This window comes from Crocodylus siamensis, chromosome 1 (assembly GCF_052110815.1).
Source record: "Crocodylus siamensis isolate JL-2025a chromosome 1, ASM5211081v1, whole genome shotgun sequence".
Lineage (NCBI taxonomy): Eukaryota > Metazoa > Chordata > Crocodylia > Crocodylidae > Crocodylus > Crocodylus siamensis.
The window spans coordinates 126,813,281-126,840,554 of record NC_143395.1 but is presented as its reverse complement, the minus strand read 5'-3'; the positions used below and the strand labels follow the sequence as shown (position 1 = coordinate 126,840,554).

The window sequence follows — 27,274 nt, the reverse complement described above, 5'->3', positions numbered from 1 at the left end:
AATTAACTCTAAAACAGCATCATATCTGTGCATGTAAAACACAAGGTTCTGAAAAATTCTAGATCCAAGATCTGAGGCAGGGCTAACTCTCTTTGAAAATACAGCATTTTATTTTATTTATGTAGAAGGATGTATAGTAAGATTATTTTGGAAGCTTTTCAAAATTATATCTGCAGTAATTCTGGATCAAAGCTTTTAATGATAAACAAAATGTGAGTGTACTTCTAAAGTTATTTAAGAGGGGTATGTCAAAGATGCAGAAATGCCACCATATTCCAGGATGTTATCTTTTTAAAGACTTGTTTAAACTAAACTATTGAAGTAATGCAAGTAATATGAATACACACACATTCCAACTGGGGAAGAGAAAAAGCCAGTTAATAACCAGTTTTTAAAGAAACAAAGCTCATTAGAATAATTTTCCCCACAGCCATCTTGCAAAAGAAATAAGGATGATTTTAAGGCAGAAAGCAAGCAGCAGTCAAAGCATTTAGCAAATGAGAAACTGCATCATCTTTCAAAGCATGCCTTTAAAAAAAAAAAAAAAGGCCCAAGAGATCTGAATTTTACAGTCTCCTTGATATCTTTCCAGCAGAAAAAGAAACACTGATTTTATCAAAACAATGATCTTAAAAAGTATTCTGTTCCCTGATGTCAACCAATAGGTTCAGGAACATCAAATTTCACTGAAAGAGAACAAAGCTGACACTCAAGAATCTGGACGAATGCTGAATACCTGAAACCTTCAGGAGTTGGGATGATAAGGTGAGGATTTGGTGGATCACTGTGGCATCGAGGTACCTTTACAGGACGGGGACTGTTTCGATGAATAGCTGCAAATGGAAAAAGGCAAAACAAGAATATTAAGATATCAGGGAGAAAAAAAAAAGTCATGAACTTTTTAAAAATGTCAGATACTTAGTATCACCCACCTTTGGTAAAATTGCCCCCTCAAAATTAAGCAATAATATTATTCAGATTTAAACTCTACTTACCCAACATTTATACCCAAACATTTTCTCATTCATTTAAAAAAAAAATCATAAAATTCAGTCTGATATAAACCAATTATAAGGGCTAATACAAATTACTCATGGCATCACATTTCTATTAACAGCCGTTAAATATTGTCAAGGAAATGAAATGTAGCTCTAAGAAAATGTATATCTCATTTACCATAACTGCAATATCATTTTATTCAGCTTTACAGGTAAGGGGCAAGCTGTGATTTCTTTTGTGCTGTAAATAATTAACCAAGTATTAAAAATGCAGTAAAATCATTATTGCTTCATTGATTTTTTCATGGCACCAAATAAACTAATGATCTAGACAACTAGGAAAATAAAAGCACGGTGGGAAAATATGATGTATCAAAACAGTAAGTCAAACTGGTACTAAAGGATGTCAACCAAGATGCTGGGTCGTAGCTGAAGCTACATTTATAAATCTGTCAATATTTGGGGATCAATAACATGTTAAAATTATTGTTTTATCCAAAATGAACAGCTCCGGGTCATTGAACTACAATCTCAAAGTGAATTTAGAGTGACAATGTTCTTCCATTCAGTTCGCTAAGGTGACTTTCTATTTCTCTTAGGTTGTCTTAAGCGGTCATTAACTAATGGACACTGCTCTAGAGGTGGGCAAAAGAAGAGATTCAAAGATTCTATGAAAGACAAGCTGAAGAAACGTGATATTAACATCAGTACCTGGGAGACCCAAGCACTGAATCGCTCCCAGTGGCACAGTGATATACAACAAGGCATTGAACATTTTGAGAAAACTTGCCTCGTTATGGGGGTGGACAGGAAAGATCCATAACTCAACATCACCAAGATCTACTCCTTTCACCTGGAACTATTTATCACGTCTCCAGTCAAACATGCAGATCTCAGTCAACATGCCTCTTCAGTCAAGTACAGATTTACCTACAGATTCTGTTCAGGGACTCCCAATGATTAGGTCTAATTAAAACCGTCTAAACTGGAGGCCCATAGGATACATCTATCTCCTACCCGGATGCCACTCCTCCCATCACCACTGCAATTGCTGGGGTCTCAGGGGCAGTGCAACATGACAGGAGAGGGCCCAATGAGCCCAGAAAAACCAGTGGGGGGCTCATGCTTTTGTAGGGCTATCGTCAGGGGGGTGCCTCACACTGCCTGTTTGGCAACGGGAGGAGTGGGAGGCTCATGTTGCTCACACAGCAGCAGCAATAAGATGGGGAGCTCAGGTTGCCCATGCAGTCCTGGAGAGCCCACTTGGCATGCATCCCCACAGCATGCAGCTTGAGGGTCCATGACCAGTATGCCATGCAGCCCCTGGTCACTCAGAAATTACACAGCTCTGGCCTAGACAACCAAATGGAAACAGAATCTAAACCACCCATGATTAATACAGTGTTACCCTGACAGTCTTACACAAAACTTGCTCGAGTCATGCTTAGCAGCACTTATTATAGGTGAACAGCTCTATTTCAAAAAGAGGGAGAAAGTGAGGGGAACGAAATGTAGACAGACAAGCAGATGGTCTTATATATTTACAACCCAAAGTCAGGGTGAATTACCCTAGTTGTTTTACCTGCAAAAGAATCTGCACATTATACCTGCATTACCTTAGATCACACATTTGATATACTAACTATAGAAGTAAATACATCTCAATAGGCGTCAACTACACTGTCATAATGAGCCACATGTTGCACACCCTCTGCAGATCAAACCCTGGGTTACAACAGGCCAACACAGCGAACGTCTGTTCACCAGAGCACCCCAAGGGATGACAAGGTCAAACAGTGACAAACTCCTGTATGAACATTTCAGGCTGGACATAAGGAAGAACTTCTTTACTGTCCAAGCCCCCAAGATTTGGAATAGGCTGCCGCTGAAGGTAGTTCAAGCACCTACTTTGAACACCTTCAAGAGACATTTGGATGTTTACCTTGCTGGGATCCTATGACCCCTACTGACTTCCTGCCCCTGGGGCAGGGAGCTGGACTTGAAGATCTTCCGAGGTCCCTTCTAGCCCAAATGTCTATGAAATCTTTTTTTTAAAAAAACCCAAGGTATCTGCATCTGCCTATGACACTCATTTTGTACATTACAACTTGCAACTCAGATCCTTGCAGTATTTAGGCACATACTTAACACTATGTTTGTAAGTAACCCATTGTTAGTGGCACAACTCCTAGTGCATAAAACTAAGCACCGTGGGTAAGTTTTTGCCAATTTGAGGCCTTTGAGCCCTGTTTATAATTATGGTCAGCCAAGACTTGCCCTTGTAATAAAGGTTCTTTTAGTGGGGGTGGGGTGCTCTCTCATTCATTGTCAATTCACATTTCAATACTGAATTCCTGAACTTTCAAAACAGTAAAGAACTTGCTTTTTCTTTCATTGTGATTTCTTTTTTCTCTCCTCCATGTTTCATAGCTTCATCACAGCCATCTAATTTTTTTCCTCCATGGTTTGTTCCTCTTATTTTTGACATATGACTCTTTTCTCTCTTTTTACGCTTTTTCCCCATGGGTACGGGAGACCTGTTCTTGCTTCTCAAATAGAGTTGGTGAGGAATTTTCCAAAAATGCTGATGTGTCTAAATGGAAACTTTCTGCTGGAATGTGCCAGTTTTGACACCGCTTTTATTGGGAATGCTTTCACAGCTCTAAGAATTTGGTCAAAACTAGACTAGACGTTTCAAAGGTTTTCATGAAAAAACACGAGAAAGACATCATCTACCTCTGAATACCAAGATGCTGAGTCGTAGCTTAAGCTACATTTCTCAATCACTAATGGGTTATAGCACACACCTGGGATGTGGAAGAGTGAGGTTTAAGTCAAATCCATCCGATTAGGCAGCTGAAGCTGGGTTTCCCCATAGGCCAGGTAAAAGGGATGTGAAAGGTTAAACAATTGATCATTTAACAGATAAGTGCAGTGATAACTGGTTAGCTTACCAGTTATCCTTTAGCTCCAGGCAGGCACAGTCTGACAGGGAAGTGGGTAAGGGAAGCCTTGCAATGACCCAGCAGAGGGCAGGCAGGCAGGAGGGAGGGAAGAGGAGAGGAGAAGGCCGGGGGCAGGGGAGAGAGAGAAAGGGACTAGTATCCATAAGAGGAAAAGAGTGGGCAGCCTCCCCTCCATCAAAACCAAAATTAGAGCAGCTCCCAGCAGGAGCCATGTCTGAGCAGCTGTGTTATTATCAGTTGGACAAAGTGCTTCGGGTGAATCTGATATCTTTTATTAGAACGACTTAAATAGTTGGAAATGTTTTTCCTAGCAAGCTTTTGGGTTTAAAACCCCTTCATCATGCTGAGGAAATATCTGCAGTTGGTGTGTGCTCTTCCTGGATGGAATAAATTGACGATTAACACAATTAATGAATTGATAAAACATATCACATCTACCCAAAGAACCTTGTCCGTCTATGTCCTTAGACCAACATGGCTACAACCTACACCCCTGTGTTATCAGTTAATCATTTAACCAATATAACTAGAGGAGGTTAAATAAATATTTTTAAAACAATATTTATATCCCCCTACAAAGTAAGTGCTCTAGCTTTTGGACTGGGTTGGGTGAAGTACATCTGGTTTGATTTTATTTCATGAGAAAAAAAATGAAAAGTTTTCTTCATTTTCTCTTGATTTGGAAAAGGAACATTTTTGAATTGCAAAAATTCCTGCAGGATAGGAAAAATATGTTTCCTTCTTAGCTCTGTCCCCAAACTGCTGTTTTCCCTCTATTTGCCTTTCCACACATATGAAAGTCTGTCAAGAAAATGTGAAAATAGTATAGAATTTAAGGAAAAAAAAAAGGTATGAGTGTTTTGTAATGACTAAACTTCACTGGCAATGCAGCAGAGAAAAAGAAAACCTAATGGATAGATTTCTGACCCTTACAAAGATGTTAAAATGAAACATTACAATAATCAGGTCAAAAAGTGATCATTTTTCACACGTGAAATATAACAAATTCAGAGTCTGGTCTTTTTAGCCTTGGTAGAACATTAGAAGATTACAGTAACTATAGGTACAAATAGAAATGCCCTGTTGTTAAAGGAGTATGGTTGCATTTAAAGCAGAAATGACTGCTGTCTCTTTTTTGATGCAGCAATCTACTAATTCGGTGTCTATTAATTAGTAAAAAAAAAAAAAACCCTCTATAATTAACATTTGCATTTTTGTGACCTCTCTTTCTCTTACAATTCCTAAACAGAATAGTTTATTATAATTTTAGAAGTGCTGAATTGAGATTTGGTAATTCTACTCCAATTTGCATTTTACAATCAACTGCACTTTGCATTTTCTTACCCCATGCAATTAAAATTGGACAACAGTCTAAAGCTACAGTACCAACATTTTCCAGAATTAACATTTCATTTTAGCTCTTTTAAATAGTTTTCAAGCTGCCTCCTTTTGTAGGGAGAACTATAAGCTTATTACTCTAGAATCGTTAAACAGTATTACTATTTGAAGATAGACTATTTCAAACCATAAATAGAATATGTTTTAATACTAAGGCAAAATTAATATGGATGAGGACTGTGATTTATTTCATACATTAACAAATACGTATCTATAACAGATCAGAAATTAATACAGCCTAGATAATCTACTTATGAAAATATTTACAAGTATTCAAAGATAACTAAGGTAAGTTTAAAAAACAGAATCTTTAAAAAAAATACTCTTTCTTATATTTATACAACTCACTACATTAAAATATATGTATTAGATAAAAACTAAGACAATCACTTTGGGCCAGAAGATTTATAAGCCTATACACTGCTGTATTTAATTAAATGCCAAATAGCTCATTTTAAACTTAGTAAAATATTCTGTTTTTTTGTTAACTGAAATAAAACAACATTTTAATACTTCTTATCTAACACAGTTCTTTTATACTTGTATAATCACCTGTGTGTAAAAAGCTTTAAAATAAGCAGCAACAGTAACTAAAACAGGAAAAAATACACTGCCAGGAAGTGATGCCAGAACACATAAAACCACCTAGAGATGTATATGTGTACGTATAGGTTTATGTATATGTACAGGTATATGTATATGTAGGTTTATCTACCTATCTTGTTTGAAAATGTTTATCTCTGTAAGGAATCTGAAATTCTATTGTAGTCATCATTTTTCTCTTCACTTCAAAGGGCTGGAAATACTTATAGAACCCTGAGTTTCCCCAATGCCATAACACCTTCTTTGCCCACCTTCAGAGATACAATTCTTTCTTCTTCAGACGTGAACAAACTCCACAGGGACAAGAATTCAATAACGAACTCAAGGACAGTAATTAGAGGAATCAGTGTCCTTCCTATGTTAATACTACATGGCTTAACTTTTTTATGAACAAGTGGGAAAATAGTTTTAAAAATATTTTTTATCATTAACTTAAAATGTTTTAAAATAAATATCACTTTAAAATCAACGTGATTTTACTTTTCAATTTGCTGCATATTAGTTGCTAGGTTCCAGAATAAATGCCAGGAACTTCTGCCTTACCAAGGTACAAACCTGTAACAGGACTGTGAGGTTTTCCAATTACATGGCCAATGCATTCATTCATCAGAGCTTGTAAACTCTAGAAGAGTAAAATGGAAAAAAAATTGTGAAATTGTACATTACATGAACTAAATTATTTTTATTTCAGGGACTGTCTGAATTTGAAGGAAATTTAGCTTACTAGGTACTCCATTTTTGACCAGGCTATTAATAAGAGAGGGAGGGAGAGAGAGAGAGAGAGAGACACACACACACACACACACACACAATATTATTTCTCCAGTTAATTTACAAGGTCACCCTCTGCACAAGACAGGACCATCCTTGACTAAACCATCCCAGTCTACAAACAGACGTTGATTTTGTGCTCCATTTTTATGGAGGCACAAAACCCAAGAGAAAAGATGCCTTAGACCAGGGGCAGGCAATTATTTTGGTCAGAGGGACACTTACTGAGTTTTGGCAAGCCATTAAGGGCCGCATGACAGGCAGCCCAGAGTAGATATCTATTACTTCTCTAAATTTTTAGGGGCCCCACAGGCCGGATAGAAGGGCCTGGTGGGCCGCATCCAGCCCCCAGGCTGCATTTTGCCCACTCCTGCCTTAGACAATTGATGTACCACCACTGCCTAAATGTTATGATGGCAACAACCCTAATCAATTTATGCCACCTTATTGTGTCTGACATCTTGGATGCTTATCTTGCTGGGATCCTATCTGACAAACTGGATGCTTAACTTGCTGGGATCCTATGACCCTAGCTGACTTCCTGCCCTTTGGACAGGGGGCTGGACTTGATGATCTTCTGAGGTCCCTTCCAGCCCTAATGTCTATGAAATCTATGAAATCTGTTCACTTCTACCCTATGGCTGCCAGCATTCTCCAGCCGCCCCAGGCAGAAGCTCCCAGGGCCTGTGGGGCCTGATCCTGCAAGGCAACAGCCCCAGAGAACTAACCCTGACACAGGCCACACATCTGTAAGTGGGAGTTCCCCGTTCGCAGATGCTCACCTTGGGCTGGGGCGCAGAACCATACCATGCACACTGCAGCAATCCCCTGAAGAGGATTCCTGGAGTGCATGTTTACAAGCACAGAGGGCAACCCAAATGGGACCATGCCTCTTGTAGACCATACCCCAGACCAAGATGAGGCAGCAAGAAACACATGCTGGGGGATTCCCACAACACATATCTGCAAGTGCAGAGGGAAGAATCTCCAGGGGTTCTCCCTCCCCACACTTGCAAATGTGAGCTCTGGGAATCCCCTGTTGCACATATCACACTGCCCTACCCAATCTACAAACATAGAAGAGAAAAGGGAAAAAGTTTCCCAACCCTTTGGGACAACAGTGTCAGTGAAATTTGTAGAGGTCAATGACGCAGATCAGCTGTGCCATGACACACTGCAGCACAACTGATCGCACTCCAAAGATTATGTCCATTTCTAGCTCCAGCCAACTGTGTGTCTAGCCTGCTCTCGACAACTTTCAGGGACGGAGATTCCACAGTTTCTCTAGGTAGCCTGTTCCAATGCCTAACCTGCCTCCATAGTCAGAAAGTTTCTCCTCATCTCCAAACTAAATTTCCTCTGCTGAAGCTTAGTCATTGCTCCAAGTCCCATCTCCTACAGCCCTGGAGAAGAGACCATCCATCTCAACCCTCTGTGTAGTCACTGTTCAGGTATTTTAAGACTGTTATAAATTCCCCACTCAGTCTTCTCTTCTCCAGAGTAAGTAACTATAGTTCTTTCAGTATTTCCTCATAAGGCACACATGCTTCCCAGGCCCCTAATAATTTTTTGCTGCTCCATGCTGGACTCTTTTCAAATAGCCACATGTTTTTGAAGTGTGGGGCCTCAACACGAGCCAAAGCTCATCATTATGAAAGGATCTAGAAAAACAATGCCAGAGGCTGTGGGTAAGGGTCCTGTAAAGTGGAAGCCCAAGTCTGCCTTGTTTCTGAAGTCACACAGCAGAGGACAAACTCAGGGCCAGTACAGCCACATCAGGAAGGATCCTAGTCTAATAACCAGAAGGCTTGCAGAGGTGGCTTCAATAGGTAAGTGTAAGCAAGACTATGGTTGTTGTCAAAGTCAAAGAAAAATCCAGTGAAGAGATTTTGGTGCTGGGATTTTGCCATGTTTTACAGGGGTCTACATGGGTCTTGGAATGGGAGGAATGAGACAATTATAAAGGTCTCCTTAAGAAACCTTAGGATGGGGCCCTTTCTTTAGGACCCCATAGGCCTGGGTCTCCCAGACAATTTCTTGGGCAAAGAGGATGACTCTCTCCAGTAGAGACATGGCACCCCAAAGGTTTTGCATCTGTCTTCCATTTGGGAGACCAAGAGAAACTGACCTCTAAAACTTAGATCAAAAGCAAATCTAGATTTCTAACCCTATAGCTCCTTTCTTGCCTGCGGGTTGAAAGATCTGGATGTAGAGCTCTTCTCAGGGATGTGCCTCTCCCCTAAAAAATACAGGCATCAAGAGTGGCATTCTATTTCCTTCCTGGTTGTCTAAGTGTCCAAACATGGTTGCCTACATGGAATTTTTGGTTACCTAAGTGTCAAAAATTCTACTTACACACAGGTCAGAATTAAATACAAGGGGAAACGACTCATATTCCATCCTCGGGAAAATCTGCCTATGTGCATATTTAGTTGTCTATGCACAGGAAGCACAATGGAAGAGGAAAATCTTTCCATCTTCTGCCATCAACAGCTGACTGCCCAGGGCACTTACCAGGGAACCCAAAGCAGCTAGGTTCTAGGCCCATCAGAGGTACTCCCTTAGCCCTCCCCCTCTGACCTCTGAACACAGCACTCTAGTCACCACGCACAGGTCAGGCATTGTCCAGCTCCCTCTCTAGTGTTCCTTTTGAAGATGAGCCACTATTACTTCTATTCAATAGTCACTGGAAATGGATGGAGGACAGTGCAAGGAGGAAGCTTCAGCCTCACTAGGGACCATGGCCCAGGCTCAAACTCGGGACCCCCTACTTTGCTAACCCGCAACCACCTCACTGAGCCACACACACTCTGGCTCCCTCCGCGCTGCCTGGCATTACATCTTTCTCACATACCTTCGTCTCTGGGCTGCCTAGGGAATCAGCTTCAAAATTGGAGAAAGTACCAACTGTGGCACAGCGGTTACCGTACTGTGCTACCTGGGCAAAATGCTCAGATCTTGAGTTCTGAGGCATATGAAAACCCAGAGAGGGAATGCATATATGGACAGGCACTCAAAAGAGAGTGTCTAGTGTAACTAATCCAGCTCATCAAGGTCACATCCATAGGAAAATGGAATTTCAAAAGACACCGTTAACCCAGTAATGAAAGCATTGAAATAGACCCTTTATTTCAGGATTTTGTGAAATTCTTTCCTAAAGAAAATAACTGTTCCCAAAACAGGATGAATGCTGCAAGTTTTAATTTTGATTCTGATCTAATAAGGGGATCCAATCAAAGGTCACCTATACTCTACTGCATTTCTTTGAAGTAGTAAGGCAGAAAAGTACAAATTGTAACTCCTGCATACATAATTTAATTCTAAACAACTAGAACTTGATCGTGATAATTTCTGTTCTTTTCATAAACGAACTTGAGTTGTTAAAGATGAGTCTCAGGGCATCTGACAGAAAGTAAGATTATGCTGACTATAAATCAGTAGTTCATTATCATAACTGCTGTCAATGTTTCCAAAAGATGAATGTAGATATTACACAAGGATTTCAGTCCCATGTAAAACTGGCATATACCAATCTTACTTATTTATTTTTTTGACAGTCATTAATATATCCAGAAGCTAAATCTGAGCAACTGGCATTAATAACTACATAAAAAGAAGCATTTGTGTCAGGGCAATAACAGTAAAAAGCTATAACTACACAGATGCCCTGATGACAGACAGACAATAAATTCTACTGACTGAAGCTCCGTCTGTTTTTGGTTCATTTTCAATGGGAAAAAAAAAAGAGTTCCATACCAAGAAGTCATCTTCAGGAAGAGCTGAAATAAAGGCTGGTTCAATGGCTTGAAGAAAATCAAAACCTTGTGTTGCCCACCTGTAAAGCAAAAGATAATTCTTAGTTAACCAAAAATTATTATTATCTAAGTGTCACGTTAACGTCTATGATTTACGCCAATAGTAAATTGCAATGGCTGCTGCTTTTAAGCTGTAAACATGGGGGTGGGGAGAAGCCCTGTGTAAACTTGGAGTAATAGAGGGGCATGCAACTGGCTTGTGCCAGTGTGTAAATCTGTAGCCAAATGACATGTAGAGGTGAAATTCCAAGTCCTTAAACTGGATGTTATCCGAAAGGTAACAGACCACATTCTCAAACCTAGTTAGCTGATGAGGTCTGCCTCAATACTGCCCTCTATTCCCAGTCTTTGTCTCTAGCCTATCCTTTCTAGGCAAGAACAAAGTCATGGCAATAATAGGTAGGCTTCAACAGAATCTGACCACCACCAATATTCTTAAACTCATTTCATTTGGGCGTTAGCCCAGATTGCATCTCCAAGGGCAAAAAAGACACTACAAAATAAAGCATAGCAAGTTGTGGTGGGACATCTCTGGCCACAGCTTATCTGCTTTATTGTGCAAAACACATGTTGCCCATTCTCCCACACAGGCCAGGGGCCCCGTATGGGACAATGGATGGCCTGTTCCCCTTACCTGGGGATTCCGCACACCTCTTGCTGCTCCATGCCTCCTTAACAGGACCTGGGTCCTGCACTGCCTTGTGCCTCACATGGAGGGATGGGTCTGTACAGGTCCCATCCTGTGCCACCCCAGCATGGGGTCGTAAAGACCCAAGGGATCCCCAGCACCCAGTACCTCCACACCAGGACCCACTCTGACTCATGCTTCTATGTGAAGTATGGGTCAGGCAGTACAAAGGCACAGGACCTGGAGAATCGCTATCACCTTATGCCTCCATATTGGGATCCAGACTGACCAGCGTCTCTGCATGAAGCAAAGGTCACAGTAGGTCCTGGCAAGAAGGCACAGGGCAGTGTAGGACATGGGGAATCCCTAATACTCAAGCCTCCACCCTGAGACCTGTGCAAACAGGGACTTCACGTGGAGGCATGGATCAGCAGAGTCCCAGTATAGAGGCACAGGGCATCAGGAACTCCCCAAATCCTATGCCACCTTGTAGGTGAAGCATGGGTCAAGCCAGGACCTAGCCTGGGTCACAGCACAGAGCACCAGGGATTCCATAGGCCCCTCAAGCCCCTGCAGCACCTGCTCAGGATGTCTAAAGAGTGTAGGCAGCTCTAGGCTGCCTGCACTCTCCCACCACACAGCAAACAGGTGTCCACTACAATAAACTGGCACTAGTTAACACTAGTTTTCAGTGTACAACAAAAAAGACATTTTCTTTTTCTTGCTATGACAAATATGATAGCAGGTAACATCTGTTTCTACTGTAATGTAATGCATTATCATTAGTAGAATGCCTCCTATATGCTGTGAAGACACTGATCCTACAGAGCAGGGGTGTCAAACTCACCTCATGTCCTAGGCCAGATCTGGACCAGAGCTCCTTGTGGGTTGGATCTAGCCCAGGGCATGAAGTGGTGCTGGTGGCAGCTCCAGCTCTGACCTGAAGCATGCAGCAGCAGCAGTCCCAATCACATAGCCTGTGCCAGAGCGGGAGGTGCTACATGCACCATGCTGTGTGCCAGGGCAGCAACTTCCAGCTCCAGCACAGGGAACACAGTGGGGACCAGCAGTCAGGGAGCTAGGGCCACAACAACAGTGACAGACAAATGGACCAGAGGGTGACTGGGGCTGTATCAACCCTCACTTGCCCTCCTGCTGCTGACTGCCATATCCAACAGGGCCCAGGGCCTTGGATTCTGTGGTAAGCCATTTCCCCTGGCCATGCCCCACAACTTCCAGTAGCCTGTAGGCAGAGCAGCTCTGTGGGCTGCATCTGGCTTGCAGACCATAAGTTTGACACCCTTGCTACAAAGTTTTTGATACCACCAACAATAAAGTGCCACTAACCAATCCAAGGAAAATAAGTGGTGGTGTAGCTATATAAGGTTTGCTCTGCAAGTTTCTCCAAGAGATCTCCAGTCTCTCAGTGAGGTCATAGGTAAGTATACTTCCTTCTTCAAAGCCCTCAGCTGCATAGTATTCACTCCTCTTACTGAACACTATGCAGGAAAATCAGGGAGACAATCACACAAAGGGCAACAGTGCCCTAATGGGACCTGACCCTTCATTGTTCACATTATAAAACAGGCAATACTGCTATCCAACTGTCCTAGCATCTGAATGAAATCAGCTTATGGAAGAAAGCTGGCTTGAACTAGATCTGGATGGGGAAAAAGCACTTAGAGTACCAGCAGGGACTACAGTCACATCTTCATTCACAGACATCCTGTACTCAAAATAGCTGGCAGCCCTGAGGTCTCTCTGAATACACAGCAATAGCAGTTGGGATAATAGTCTGGCTTTATACTTATAACATACCAAAGTTCATGGTAATGAAAGATGTACAACCACCAATAATTTTAAGGAGACGTAGAAGCTTTGTATACTTCAATGTTGAAAAAATCCTGCATAATATTTAAATGTAATGCATGATAATGTGAAAGTGTCCAGTGAGCCATTACCTGGGTCTAGTGCCTCGACCACTCTCGCATTTTGTCAGCACATAATTCATCCATTTTCTGGCAAAGTTGATATACTTATCTCCAATTTTCTGCCTGAATTCTCCAGACATCAGGCGAACAACTTCTTTATGGTACTATGGTAAGTCAAAAATTATCCATCATATGTTAAAAATTCAAACAAAACCACCACTTACAACATCTAATGAAATACTTGCAAGCAAACAAAACACTATTAGGAAGCACAATCACATCCTATTTTTGGATAAATAAGATATGCAAAACGAATGTATAACATTCTTTTATTTAATAATATCAGCAAGGAAAAGCCCCAAATACCAGTCCTTATGTATGATATTAACAAGAAAAAAGGATGACACTTGAGCTAGGTGGCATACAAGTGCACCCAAGAGCTCGTTTTAAATGTGTATTTCAATTAAAAATTATATTGTGATAACACTTAGCCCTGGTATTATACAGATCAAGTCTCAGACTACCTTGTAGTATTACTAATACTTATGCTCTGAAGGCAGACAAGTTTTAGGATTAAACAGAACCTTAGAATATGAGTTCAGTTTGTAAAGATAATATTTTGTATTTACATAGCAACTTTCATGATCCTATAGGAAAAGGAGAGAGAAAGAGGAAGGGAGAGCATGAAATAAATTAACACAAGCCCTCATATCAGTATCAAAGAGTATTTCTAATTTCCTCTAAACTTCTCTCAACAGACAGAGCCTAAAAAGACTAGCTCAGGCTAGGAAGGTCTTGTGAAAATATGAGCAGCAGTATATCTGAGGACTTGGCAAATTCATAGAATCACAGAATCAATGAGTCAGAAAGGACCTAGACAGATAATCAAGTCTGACCCCCTGCCATGGGCAGGAAGGAGCACTGGGGGTGGGAGGGGTCATAAGACCCCAGCCAGGTGCCTATCCAGTCTCCTCTTGAAGATTTCCAGGGAAGGTGAGAGCACCACCTCTCTGGGAAGCCTATTCCAGGCACTGGCCACCCTTACTGTGAAGTAGTTCTTCCTAATATTTAACCTAAACCTATCATCCCTCAGCTTGTGGCCATTGTTCCTGGTGACTCCAAGGGGGACCCTGGTGAACAGACTTTCCCCAAGTCCCTGCTGGTGGCCCCTGATAAGGTTGTAGGCAGCCACAAGATCCCCCCTCAGTCTCCTCTTGCAGAGACTGAAGAGATTTAGGTCCCTCAGCCTCTCCTCATAGGGCTGGCCACGGAGGCCCCCAACCATAGGAGTGGCCTCCTTTGGACCCTCTCCAGATTCTCCATGTCCCTCTTGAAATTAACAGACTTACCCTGTTTTTATGCAGGTCTAAGTTAATTGTATGGCACCTTACAATTTTAAAAATTCAGAGAATTTTAAAAATTCAGAGCATTTACTTGAAAGTATAATACATTTATTTGGTCAAAACAAAAGAGGTGAGTTTGCTTAGCTTTCCTCAAAGTGCCAAAAAACATCATTTCACCATGAAAAACTTTTGTTCACTTACTTCGAACCCAAAGTTGTAACACTGAATCATGGCTTCACGGTAGTATTGCTGCAAAGTGGCGGATTCAGCCTCATCAACCTCAGCATCAAATTCCGATGTGAACATGTGATCAACTCTATCAATGGCACAGCTTATATTGGTGCATAGCTGTAATGCATCACTCTGCGTAACAAAAAAATCCATTTTAGCTGAAGAGGGAGACATTGAAATTTAACTATTTATTATCTATATTACAAATAGTGCCTATAGGTCAAACATACTGGGGAAGGGGGAGGTCCCAGTACATTAAGCATTGTATGTACTTTTAAAAAATAAATTCCCTGTCTCAAAAGCAGCCCACAACAGTTGGGTTAAACAAATAAGGGTGAGGGCAGAATAACAATAACAATAGCATGACTGTTTAAAAACTAACATCATCCACAGTTATAAGTATTTTAAGCTAATTATGCACATGACAATTATGGAAGTCAGGTACTTAAGACTACCATAATTTTTAAAACATTCAAATCCATAAAAGTTAAATTACACTTCTTAATACTGTATACCCTCTCTCAGCTGCAGCACCACTTTATCAAATTCTATACAAACTCTGGAATTGCATGACTTACGTAATAATTAAGCATAAAAAAAACAGTGAGCCTATATCTTCAAAATTCATTGCTCAGCAATAGTTATCTGAGCTAGAAAGAGAGCATTACAGTTACCACCTATAATGAACAAGGCCTGAGGGTATATTCAGACCTTATATTTGTGGGCATGACTACCACTAACTTCAATGGGAACAAATCAGCTTCAAGCAGCAAATCTTTCATTTTCTAGTAGACGTACAATTTTGTACAGACCAACTAACTTTGATATACCAGACAAAGCCTTTTTAGCAAATGCCCCATGAAAACTACTACATTTACTCAAATCTAAGATTACCCTGAATTTAAGATGACCCCCCTAGTAATTAGATTCTATACAAAGAAAATGTATAAATTTGTTATAATTTTACACTCACAGAATCTAATTATTGGATGGTGATCTTTAATTCATCCCTCCCACTGCTGAAATGGGGCAGGCACTGGAGAGGCAGGTAGTGTGAGGAGGCCAAGGAGGTCAAGCAGCTTGTCCCCTGCCTGTGCCTGCCCCCTGCCTCCGCTCTCCCCACTGTCCCCCACAGTCTTTCCTCTCCCCACTTCCCTCCCCAGTCTCTGCTTCCCTTACCCCTCCGCTTCTGCTCTGCACCAGCAAGTTCCTTTCCTATTCTTGCTGTGGCACAGAGCATGGCCAGAGCCCAGCCCCTGTGGCAGCTGAGCGCTGCACACCACTCATACAGGGCCAGGCTGGGGCTGTGCTCAATACCTCAGGCTGCAGCATGCACAAAGCCTGCTGACACAGAGCAAGGCTAAGTGGTGGGGAGGAGAGGGGCAGGTGAGGGAACAAAGGCTGAGTGGAGGCTGGGGAGATGGGAGGAAGAGGCTGCAAGGGGAAGATAGCAAGGTGCAGAGGTGGCTGGGATGGTGGGGAACCAGAAGCAGCTTCAGCTATGGTTCCAACCCTGGATAGGGGCTGGAGCCTGAGACACAGCAGCCACCTCCCCACTGCCCTTGTATACATTTCTAAGACAAGAGGATGTTTTCCCAATGTTAAAGGGGGAATCTTGTCTTAGAATACAGTAAATACTGTCCTCGTTTATCCTCTATCAAAACAGATGTATATATAAAAAACAAACTTCATTCATTTACTCAAATACAATCTGAGACTTTTTTTTTTTTTTTTAATTCAGCATGGGGCCAACCACAGCTGCCACCACTGCTGCTGCCTGGCCTGGGCTGGGGCTCAGGCTGGAGCTGCTGCCAGGGCCAGGGCCAGGGGCACCATGTGCTAGCCAGGTCAGGAGCCACCACCATCACACAGGGTAAGTCGCAGTGGTGAGAGGGTGGTGGCAGGCACCAGGGAACGCAAAACGTAGTCAGAGGTGGAGAGCAAGCAGAGAACCAAATTCTAGTATCAGGCCACCTGGCTCCTTCCGACCACTACTTTTCTCACTGCAGCGACGGGAAGGGATGAATTTCAGAGAGCCCTCCAATAAGCAGATTCTATACCTGGAAAATTATAAATCTGAAGTCCTCTTGAATTCAGGTAAATACGGCATTAAACTTTAAACGTTGCAAGAAAGCTTGCAAGAGCTAAGAAATGCAATTTAATTTTGCATGTGTGGCCTTTTTCTACAGAGCTTTTTGTTGTTTTGTTTTATCACTGCTTGGGTTTGTACTTTACTGAAGACAACTTCCTATTTTATCTGTGTAAACATTGCTATTTGTGTACACATGCAACACAACACTGGTGCTCAGCCTACCACCCACAGGTTAGAAGCAGCTAACAAACCCAGTGTGAATGGCCTGTCACCTGCTGGAGCTGCACATGCGCAGTGGGCTCATGGACTTACCAGAATGCCAGGACAGACTCTGGCCACCACTTTCATGTGGCTCCTGAGCCCGGGTATTAACACTGCTACTACTTATACCCTCTTCTCCTGCTGCTGAATTTAGTAGCAAGGGAATGAAAAGGGACGAGCAATGGTGTCATTCTCACCCTTGGGCCAGAACCCAGGCTGACAACTAACAAGCTTACACAGCCCACTGTGCATGCAGAGCATTGGCCATGCTTTTCTATATGCCCTTCAGCCAATTTCTGATTTTAAGTTTTAGTCCACTTAAAAACTGCAAAAGAATGTTCAAAAGATACATTACAAGAAATGCAAGAGAGAACAGTGGAGAACGAACTAAAATGTGACCTACAATCACTTTCAACAAGCTACATGTGCAAAGTACCATTTTGTTATCCCGTTGATCTCATCCTCATTCATATCATTTTTACCTCCTTCATTGATAAAAACAACAATCACAACAGAGATAAATTAGATTGCTGCATACCTTTAACTGCTGCAAGGCTTTGGCAATCACAGATTGGCTGGATGTCTGTTCATGATGTAAAGATACGAGCCCTTCAATAGACTGTTGGAAAGCTTTTCTTTGACTCACAAGATGTGCAGATTGCATGACTACAAGGAGGAGGTTATCAACCTAGGAATACAAGACTGAACATACTGCCAAGTTCTTACAAATAAATAGGCTGTGGGAAACATCTTTATGAAAGGGCCATCCCATAAGGGGAATCTGATTAATTCTCAAGAATTTTATGAATCCCAGAACACTATGTGTAAGGCTACTCGGTTTACCAAAAAGAGCTGACCCTGGCAATTAGCTATTACTAATATGCAGGTGATGTATAAATTTAAATGGATGAAAATATAATGACATACAGACATGATTTTAAGGACAGAAAATATTTAGATTCTAAAGGGAGGCTCAGCTTTCAGAAGCTTGGGGAATGTGGCAAAAAAAATGCTCATAACATCTGAAAAGTTAACCTCCGAGGAAAATAAATGCATTGTCACCTAAAACAGAACTCTAATAAAAGCCTTAAACAAATTCTTCATCCACGCTGTAGAAGAGATTTCAACAACGTATACAATCTTTTTCAGAACAGGTAAAAATATGGATTAAACTAGATGTTGTGACTCTGACTTCCTAAAATATAAATATACCTTAAAATCAGCTTAGCATTTCAGGAAAATATATAGGTATATACAGAATAATGGACAGCCCCAGTGCAAAAATAAGGCCACAATTCAAAGTTAAAGCTGTGTTAATTACAAACTTCAAAAACCCAGTTGTAATGAATTATTAAAACAGATTTTTAAGACCAAGTTCACCCAAATGTTTACTACTGCAAAATAAGATCTCTTTTTCATTTTACTACTTAGTTTAAAGCATATCAACATATCAATGCATTTTAGGTACCTATTTAGGTGAAGAACAATTTCCAAATCAGGAAATTGTCTTATTTTCGTTTTCTCAAAGAAATGTTAACTTTACTAAAACCTGACAATATTTTAGAGTATTGTTAAAAGAAAAATTATCAGAAACTAGTTATCACTATTCCATTTGTAGAATTAGCAAACAGGAAGCAACATATCTGTATACTACAAAAATATTCAATTGAATATATAACTGTCAAATACAAGATAAGGTCCCCCCCAATCAGGATGGGGGAAAAAACCCTTCTCTTACATTTGCATACAAGAAAACCTCATTAACTACACTGCCTAATTTGAACTACTGCTAAAAGCAGCATGTGCACAGTAATGGAAACCGACTATGAAGTTGATTAAATGCAGTCAACTCTGAGCATGACTATAAGGTACATGGCCCATATTAAGCAAATATGCTGACGGAAACCTTTTTTTTTCTGCTTTGTTTTTGCGTGTGGTCCTTAAATAAAACAGGCAGTTGCTCCCCCAGGAGGAAACGGGCACCAGCCTGGAGGTACTGCAATACAAGACCAGCACTCAGAGACCAAAGGGCATTTTTACACATGCTCCAGGAGGTGTAGGGGGCACTTTAATTAGCAAGCCACACTAATTAAAAGTGCCCGAGTGTCATGTGTATCAACGTCCCCCATGCTGGGGTTGCGGACCGTCTTGCTGACATTTTTCAGTGCAGGGGACACTGATACATGTGATGCCAGAATCTGTCAGTGTACATTTATTTCTGTGCTCCAGCAGATTCAATTAATCAAGTCTGCTCCAATGCGCTAGATTTCACGCTGGAGCCAGCTCCCTGTACATGTATAAAAGCCCAAAATATGTTAATGGGAACCTACCAAAAGGACAGGTTAATGTAGCCCATCTGAATAAGATATATGGTAGTGCTGATTAAGCACAATCCCCCTCAACACTAACTCTTTTCAAGTAATGTTGAGCCACTGCAATGCATACATTTCAACTTTCTCTTCACTCCCACAGCTGAACTGTGCTTTTCTTTCCCATTTCCAAGGATTCCTGTTTCTTCACCTGCCTTAAATGTATGACAGACATCACCAAATAGGGCCCCAAACAGTTCACCCAGAATTTCTGCCAGCCCTTCTCTCAGCCTAGCACATATGATTAGCATGGCCTTGCCCTCCATGATATGAAGCAGGACCGGGTTGCCCTATGCCTCATCTACATATAAATTTTTGGAGGATCCCAGGATTCATGACAAAAACACATAGTTTCAGTCATGAGTGGCGGGCTAGTTAACACACGGATCCTTCAAGGGGGTATCTGGAGTATACACATATACTGAGTACTTCTGGGCTGTGGGTTCACCACTGCTTAAAATGCTGTTGATACTGCTAGAGCCCAGCCCAATGAACTATATAGTAAATCATGAGCTTTTTGGCTTTGGACTAATATCATGCATAGTTTGTACTATATATAAGTAGGCATCAAAGTGCTACTTAAAAGAGTGTTTCTGAAGTACCTCTGCTAAAACTTGCAGCAGTTTCAGAAAAAGGTACAATACATCAATTCTGGATGAACTAAGTCTACAGATACTGTATGTAACTTGCTACAGCTAGTTGATTTCAAGGTCAGTATTTTCAAATTTGCTCCTTACTTCCATGTGCTCAGATACAATAGGGTCTGACAAAGGGGGGTGGGGGGAAGGGGTTCCTAGAGGAAGAAGTTGGGGGGGCAAAAGGGCTACCTGACCCTGCAGATTTAAATTTTCCATGCTGCAGCAGAGGGAGGTTGACAAATTCAAGATAAACCTCCAATAGTTAAGATTCTATACCTGGAAATCATAAATTTTCCATATTTAGAATCTAATTATTGGAGTTCGTCTTACAATCAAGGTCACCTTATATTTGAGTCAACGCAGTAATTACATGCATGGAATAGGAATTCCAACTACCTTAATTGGCTGGCATAGCCCAAGAACCCTGGAGGCCATCCATAGCTGGATTAGGAAGTAAAATAACCAGGCTATGAGAGAGCTAAATTAGCATAGTGACACATGGAACAAGGAGAGGAAGCTTGGAGAACACACTAAGGAAAACTGACTTGGCTCTGGTGATCAGGGAACACGAGCAACAGGAGCAGGGAGTCCCAGCTGGTTCAGTACACTGTGATGCCCCTGAACGCCCAGTAACTTCCACTGAAGTCTAATTTTAGGATCCCAACTTTTAATGAAAACTTGGATTAAATGACTTGTCCAGGGTCAGAAACTACTGCCCTCAAGCCTCAACATATAAAAGGACACATCAGTAGCCTTCAATTCATAGGCCATGGAAGCTTTTTGCTAAAAGACAACGCTACTGGTCTTAACTGTATATTTGATGCTGAGCAGCTCTAGAGTATAAGTAACTTTTAAATTCTGTTTTCTAGGGAAAGAATTTTGTTGTTTTTTTCAAAGGCACGATTTTGAAAATGTCCCTTTTAGGAATGAAACCATACAATAATGTACTTACAGATAACATAACTTGCAACAATGCTTGTCCACTTACTGGCTTAGAATTACTATTATACTGTTAAAACACATTGCCTAGAAGAAAAATACCTCCTTTAACATGTGTGGTTTTTAATCTGACAGCAAAACAATTCAAAGAAAATGTAAAGGCTACATAAAATGGGAGAAAACCTACCAGCATACTTCGCAGTGTATCAACCGTTTCCACCTGAGGCACTATTTTGACTGGCTGTCCTTCCCACATGCTCCAACTGCCATCTGATTCATGGTCTTTTTCACTGTATTTGGTCATAAGTAAGTAGGCCTCATAGGCAACCTCCTCTGAGTCTTTTGAACAGTCCTTTCCTGCAGCCGCATTTAGCAACTGCAAAATCACAGATTTCTCCCCTGCAATACTGTTTGGGACAAACACCTGTAAATTTTCAAGTCCAGGGATCTGCACCTGTATAAAAAATAAAAAGAGAGTCAAAAAAGTGTTAGTAGGCCAGCCTGACCACCTGCTTTTTAGTATGCTGTGCAAAAAGTGAGATGACGCTTTGCTGTATTTCAGCTTTAGATAAAATTTCTCATTTTAAGACTAGAGAACAACAGGAGTGCATAGCAACATATTGGGCACATCTACACAAAATATTTACTGTGGAGCTGCCTAATTAGCTCCACAGTAAATGTCTTAGCATCTATCTGTAAAATGCTATTAGGACAGAGTAAACTAATTAACCCTGCCGCAGGTTAGTAGTTGTAAACACTAGTACTACCCTATGGTGGAGTTTTTTATTCTGCAGTAATGCATATGAAGACACTGACAGGGTTGGCTGTTTTAGTGTGGAGCTGCCCCAGCCAGCCCTTATGCAGCACACTGAGCCAGGTCAAAGCAGTCTTGGGCTGGCAGGCCCCCTGGCTCCATCTAGCTGGGGCTGCTCTGACACAGCTCAACGTGCTGCAGTCCCAGGCATGTGTTCAAATGCAGTGTCCAGGAACAACAATCTTGCTGCGATATGCACCAGAGTTTTTTCTCCTACTAGCTTTTAATCACATGAGCACCAGAATTCAAAATAGCACACATGCATCAAGACAATGCTGACCATGAAACCCAAAACACACACACTTAACCATCCTAAAAAGTGTAATGCTATTCGAATTTCTGACACAAAGCTGTTTTCACAAAGAATTTCAAATGATCCTTTCCCATACATCTTTTGCAATAAAATTCTTTTACAAAACATCCTTTCATAATGTTACAATCACTTAAGGAAGAAAGAAACAAGCCATGACCATCACAACACTCAAATTAGTTTTCTGCTTCAGTGATAACATTAAAAATATATAAATTTGGGGAGGAAAATTCACTCAGGATCTTGAAGTAGAACATTTATAACTTTCCTCTATCAGAGAACTAAATATATGCTGCACAGGCACTAATGGCCTGAACAAATCAAGAGTTAGGGTCATCAATAAAATATACAGAATGGATATCGCATACCACGATTTGTAACAGGGAAAGCATAATACCTCCAGAGAAGATACTATTCAAATGCTTGATAAAAACGGAATTTCTTCCCTTTCATTTTAAATGGCTTCGTCAAGGTTCCAGGATTTCTGAGCATGTCAGTTCACAAAATGAGACTGCTCCTTCCCCCAATTTAATAACTGTCACCACAGAAATCAATGAAAATCAGGTAGACTGCATTTTCCATACTCCATTTTTAAAATTAACCTCTCATTTATTTATACAAATTCAAATGAATTTTCCTCTCAACCCCAAAACTGATTCTGTCCATTAGCTTTTCAATCTCTTCATTATGATCATTCTAGGATTTTTCAGGCTTCACAAAAGAGCTCTTTAAACCCTCTCTATTTTGACCTTTTAGATGCTTAGTCCTATCTTAAAATTACAGGCAGCACTCTTCTTGCTAAAGAAGATCAAGCTAAACTCCATTCAGAGCCTATTAAGGGCCTATCTACACTAGTTTCTCTGTATAATGGAAGAGTTACTATGAATAGCTTCTGCAAACCAGCCAGTGCAGCTGTGGGGTAAGTCATCATTAACAAAAATAATTCCATGATTAGATCACTTAAAAATTCCTTAAATTATATTAAGGTTACATCCCTGCCCAGCCACTCAACCACAGCTGTACTTGCATAAGTTATTTTCTAGAACAGTATTTACATCAGTTTCCTGGCACTGAGGAAATTTGTGCTGAAGGAACCCTCATCATATGCCAAGGACACTAAACTGGCTGCAGGAGCAACTGTACAGTGATCAAGGGAACTATCAAATCTCTACCCCAATCCCAGAATCTTAGGATGATATGGCCAGAAAGAACTACTCTGAATATTTTAAAGTTAAATGGCTTTATTTTACAATTAAGCTAATGTTTTCCCCCAGGCTGACAAAGACAGCCTACAAGGTTGTTTCTTAATCTTAAAGAGAAAGTTCTTGTAAAACTAATTGGCATCTAAACTAACATGGCTTCCAAAATGTCAGTCCCTGTACAAAGTGTTAAATACCCAAAACATGGTTCATTTAAAAAAAGAAACAAGGAGGAACTTTATAATATTTTATATTTGATTATAGAATAGCTACTGCAAAAAAGCTTTTCCTAAGAGAAAATTAAAATGTGCCATTAAAATGCATGTACTAATCTGTTTAGTGCTATCAGAATTTTTTTTCGTACAAGGGCTAGAGATTAGGAATTTTATAATTTTTAATGTATACAGCACAGTAAAGAATGCATAAAGAACCAAACCACTTCACTTTCTTGCAGCAGTCTCTATATTTTAGTTTAAAATGCACCAATATGTCAACAGGAAGAATTCACAAGAAAATTAGTGAATTAGCTCAAACATGAATTTAAGGTGCAACAACTATTCTGTGCAAACAGCAGAGGGATTTGTTGGGGGTGGGGGGTCAGTTTAGGCTACTCTACCTCACAATGCAAAATAGCTAATTATCAGAAGCTATTCTGGATGCATTGTTTCAGGCTTTTTAGCTTGTTTAGACAAATCCTATGCCTGAATCTGCATTTCTTCTGTGTTCAGTGTTCCCAACTGAAGTCCACGCAAGCTGACATTTTTCTTAAGCATTATTAATCATCTGTACTACCTAGAAGGGTCTGGCATGGACCGTGACCTTCTTGTCACTGGCCCAGAGGGCTTGCATGCTTATTGTAAGGTCACATCTACCTCAGTATCGACATGCTACACAATGTTCAATGCATTTTCTTTCATAACACTTAAGAACATATTCCACAACTGGAAAAGTGAGGAATGCAGACTATGCATCTTTCCCAATGTCACACAGGAGATCTGGGAACAAGGCAACTGACCTTACAAGATCCAGGTATGCAAACCTCAGTACTCAACTCTTTTTCCAGTCTGGGAGACTGCTTACCTCAGCTCAACCACATATCAGTGGTTATAAAAAACGATATATAAAAATTTACTTGTCACCACTTAATGCTAAGCAGATGATGCTATATACAGAGAAAGAAACAGATTCTATGTTATGCACATAAACCACATATAGCACCTTTTGGATGCAACAGTCACCATTTTAGTATTATATCTTTAAGCTGATTTTACCTTTACATACTCTTTTGTTTTCAGGGCATTCAGGAGCTCTCGTACAGGAGCTGACAACGTGAATTCTGCTGCAATTTCTAGATCCTAATAATAATGACAAAGCAAATGTTAGTGAACTGAACTGGAAGTTTAGCACAGAAAGAAAAATGAAAGTTCATAAATGAGATCAATGCCATTATTAATTTACCTTTCTTAACATCTTAGCAAAACCAAGAGCTTTCGAGGCCCTCTCTCTAGCTTCATGAAAGAGCTCTTTGAGTGCTCGACTGGTCTCTATAACAGACCTCCTGTAACATGGATTAGAATGGAGTTATGGCAATTAAATATAATATGGTATAAATAGCATGAAAAAAAGCATACGGCCCACAAACTGAAAAGAGCTTATATTGTTCAGGCACATCTGTCCCAGGAATATAAAATTAAATTGAAGGAACATTACATAAGCTGCTGCTTAGACTCTTAGCTGTAATAAAGGCTATTAACCCACAAATACACAAAACAAAGATGAATTACTTCTAGAGACTGAAAACCACTGAGATGATTTGAACAGTGTGTTTTCATGTACTTCATGAAGTGTGGAAAGCAGCTTGTCTTTGATACGTCTGAAAAAGCATAATCATGACAGTATGCACATACTGAAAGCTGGAGAATACCTAATTTCTTCTGATGCAGTATTGTCTTCAGCACTGGCCCGAATGCAGCTCTTCCGCAGGCCAGAATCTAAAAATATTCCTGTAGATTTCAGCAGCATTCCTGCAATATCACTAAAAGAAAAATAAAATGGGAGAACCTCACTCTCATTTTAGCAGTATCTCTACCTTATTGCATCCCGTGTAAAAGACCTTCATTTGTCATGTCTGTACATGGAAACATGCACCATCTGGTAGGTTCTTCCCCCACATCAGGTGAGAGTAAAAGATTAGTAAGGCAAGTAGAACAAAAAGACACTTGCAAATAAAGGTGGAATGATTACTCCTGTTATTAAAGGAGCACGTAAACATGGATCCTACCACCATAAGTGCTGCAAAAGTCTGCAACAGGATTTTCTCTCTCACGCTGAGGTAGCAGAAGACTAAAGCAGACAAATGACTACTTAAAGAAGGTACCATCCTGGTCACAAAAAGTCTACCGATTACGTGAGGATCAGACCTACCTAAAATATGCACACTCAGAGCACTAGCTGGACTGCCTAGAGGAGATTTAAGGATTTGAAAGTTACTTTTGACTCCTGTTCTCAGCAAAATAAGTTCTCCAATAGAGTGAATACAAAAGCAAACTTTAGTAAAATTCTCAAATTAAAACTACTGTTAATAAATAAAGAACAACACAGAACATACCTAGATATACTTCTAGATCCAAACAGAAATAAGCAGTCTTACAACTCAGAATTCCTACATCTTAAAATCCTAAGAATTTCTACCAGAAGATCAGCCTAAGAGGCACTGGGTCTTCATTACATCTGCAGATGGGAACCACAGCAAAGTCTCCCAGAGAAACCCACCTCAGAGCATGGAGCCCCTTTTGATCCTCCTCCTCAAACAAAGGCATACAACATTACTTGATGAAAACTTTCATAAATGTGGTCAGAAAGATGATGTTCATGGATCATCCTGTCGGTTGAGCCAAAACACATCGACGTGACCCCTTAATCAACATCTAATGCCCTACGACTGGGCTGGCCTCACCAAGAAAATTCTCTTGCCTGTGACTCCATTCCTTTTTACACCTCTCTTAGCCTCACTTATGCTAACTTGGCCTAACTTAAACTAAATGCAGCAAATGGCCTACTAAAACTACAACAATGCAAGCTAAAAGGATTCAAATTGTTCTCAAAGTTTTAGAAAGCCCAAAACTTTTTCTAGCATAAGTTAATGTTTGACCTCAATATATAGTATAAATCACAAGGGTAGCTTGCGGGTGTTAAAAAAACAAAAACAAAACAAAACCAAAAAATGGCGCTTTACTTTACTCTGTGCATGCCCAGAAAAGGCCCAACTCACCTAACATCTGTATAGATTGGGCGCTTTAGTGGGGCTTTTGGGGGACTTTTATCTAAGAGTTGATTGAATCAGCTTTAGCTAAAAGTGCCAAAAGCCCGGCTGAAGCACCTGATCTATACAGACACTGCAGGGCCGGGATGAACTAACACACCGCTGCTTCCAGTAAAGCATGTTTTTTTTCTCTTTATGTCTACAAGCAGCCACATATAACATGCAAATAATGAGAGCTACTTTATGAACTTTATGAAGTTGTGTCCAAGTCTTGTATTTTTGGACCCTGATTCTGCAAATAAAATAAATCCTGGAAATGATTACCATGCAGAGGTAAACTCTGTATATGGAATGTACCACCCCAAGCTAATAAAATTACTTTGAATGACCAGGTCCTCAGAAAAACAAACTGAGAGCCTAACTTTTCTAAATTGCTATATATTGACAGAATAAGCAGGGTAATTTATGAAGTCCTACCAGAATAATTTTCCAGCTTGAGCTTCACCTCCTCGTATATAAGGAGTTATTTCTTTGGTGAAATTCCATTCTTCCTCTAAGAGATTTTTTAAACTATGAGACGCTTGAGGTAACTGCTGTAGCATTTGGATCCAGCCTCGCATATAATCAAAATAAACCTAAATGTGGAAAAAGGCAATTTAGATTGTAACTGTTACATGATCTGTAACAAAAGGCCCTATATTTCATT

At 40.5% G+C, this 27,274-nt stretch overlaps 1 protein-coding gene across 9 annotated transcripts in view; it reads right to left on the bottom strand.

Moving 5' to 3' along the window:
- MAP3K4 (mitogen-activated protein kinase kinase kinase 4) overlaps positions 1-27,274 on the bottom strand; it is a 189,394-nt gene that overhangs the window by 30,791 nt on the left and 131,329 nt on the right. For 7 of the 9 annotated variants that reach the window (XR_016441799.1, XM_090042504.1, XM_090042538.1 and 4 more), the window contains 11 exons: positions 27,046-27,203; positions 25,231-25,341; positions 24,765-24,864; positions 24,578-24,661; positions 21,171-21,437; positions 17,576-17,725; positions 14,655-14,816; positions 13,141-13,274; positions 10,493-10,571; positions 6,509-6,587; positions 737-833 (listed from right to left, as the gene is read on the bottom strand). Coding sequence is in view for 8 of the 9 variants with exons in the window: in XM_090042504.1 (XP_089898630.1) it covers positions 737-833; positions 6,509-6,587; positions 10,493-10,571; positions 13,141-13,274; positions 14,655-14,816; positions 17,576-17,725; positions 21,171-21,437; positions 24,578-24,661; positions 24,765-24,864; positions 25,231-25,341; positions 27,046-27,203 (1,421 nt within the window). In the remaining variant the exon portion in view is untranslated. The remainder of the gene's footprint in view (positions 1-736; positions 834-6,508; positions 6,588-10,492; positions 10,572-13,140; positions 13,275-14,654; positions 14,817-17,575; positions 17,726-21,170; positions 21,438-24,577; positions 24,662-24,764; positions 24,865-25,230; positions 25,342-27,045; positions 27,204-27,274) is intronic. The other 2 variants (XM_090042517.1, XM_090042487.1) reach the window with 1 other exon arrangement.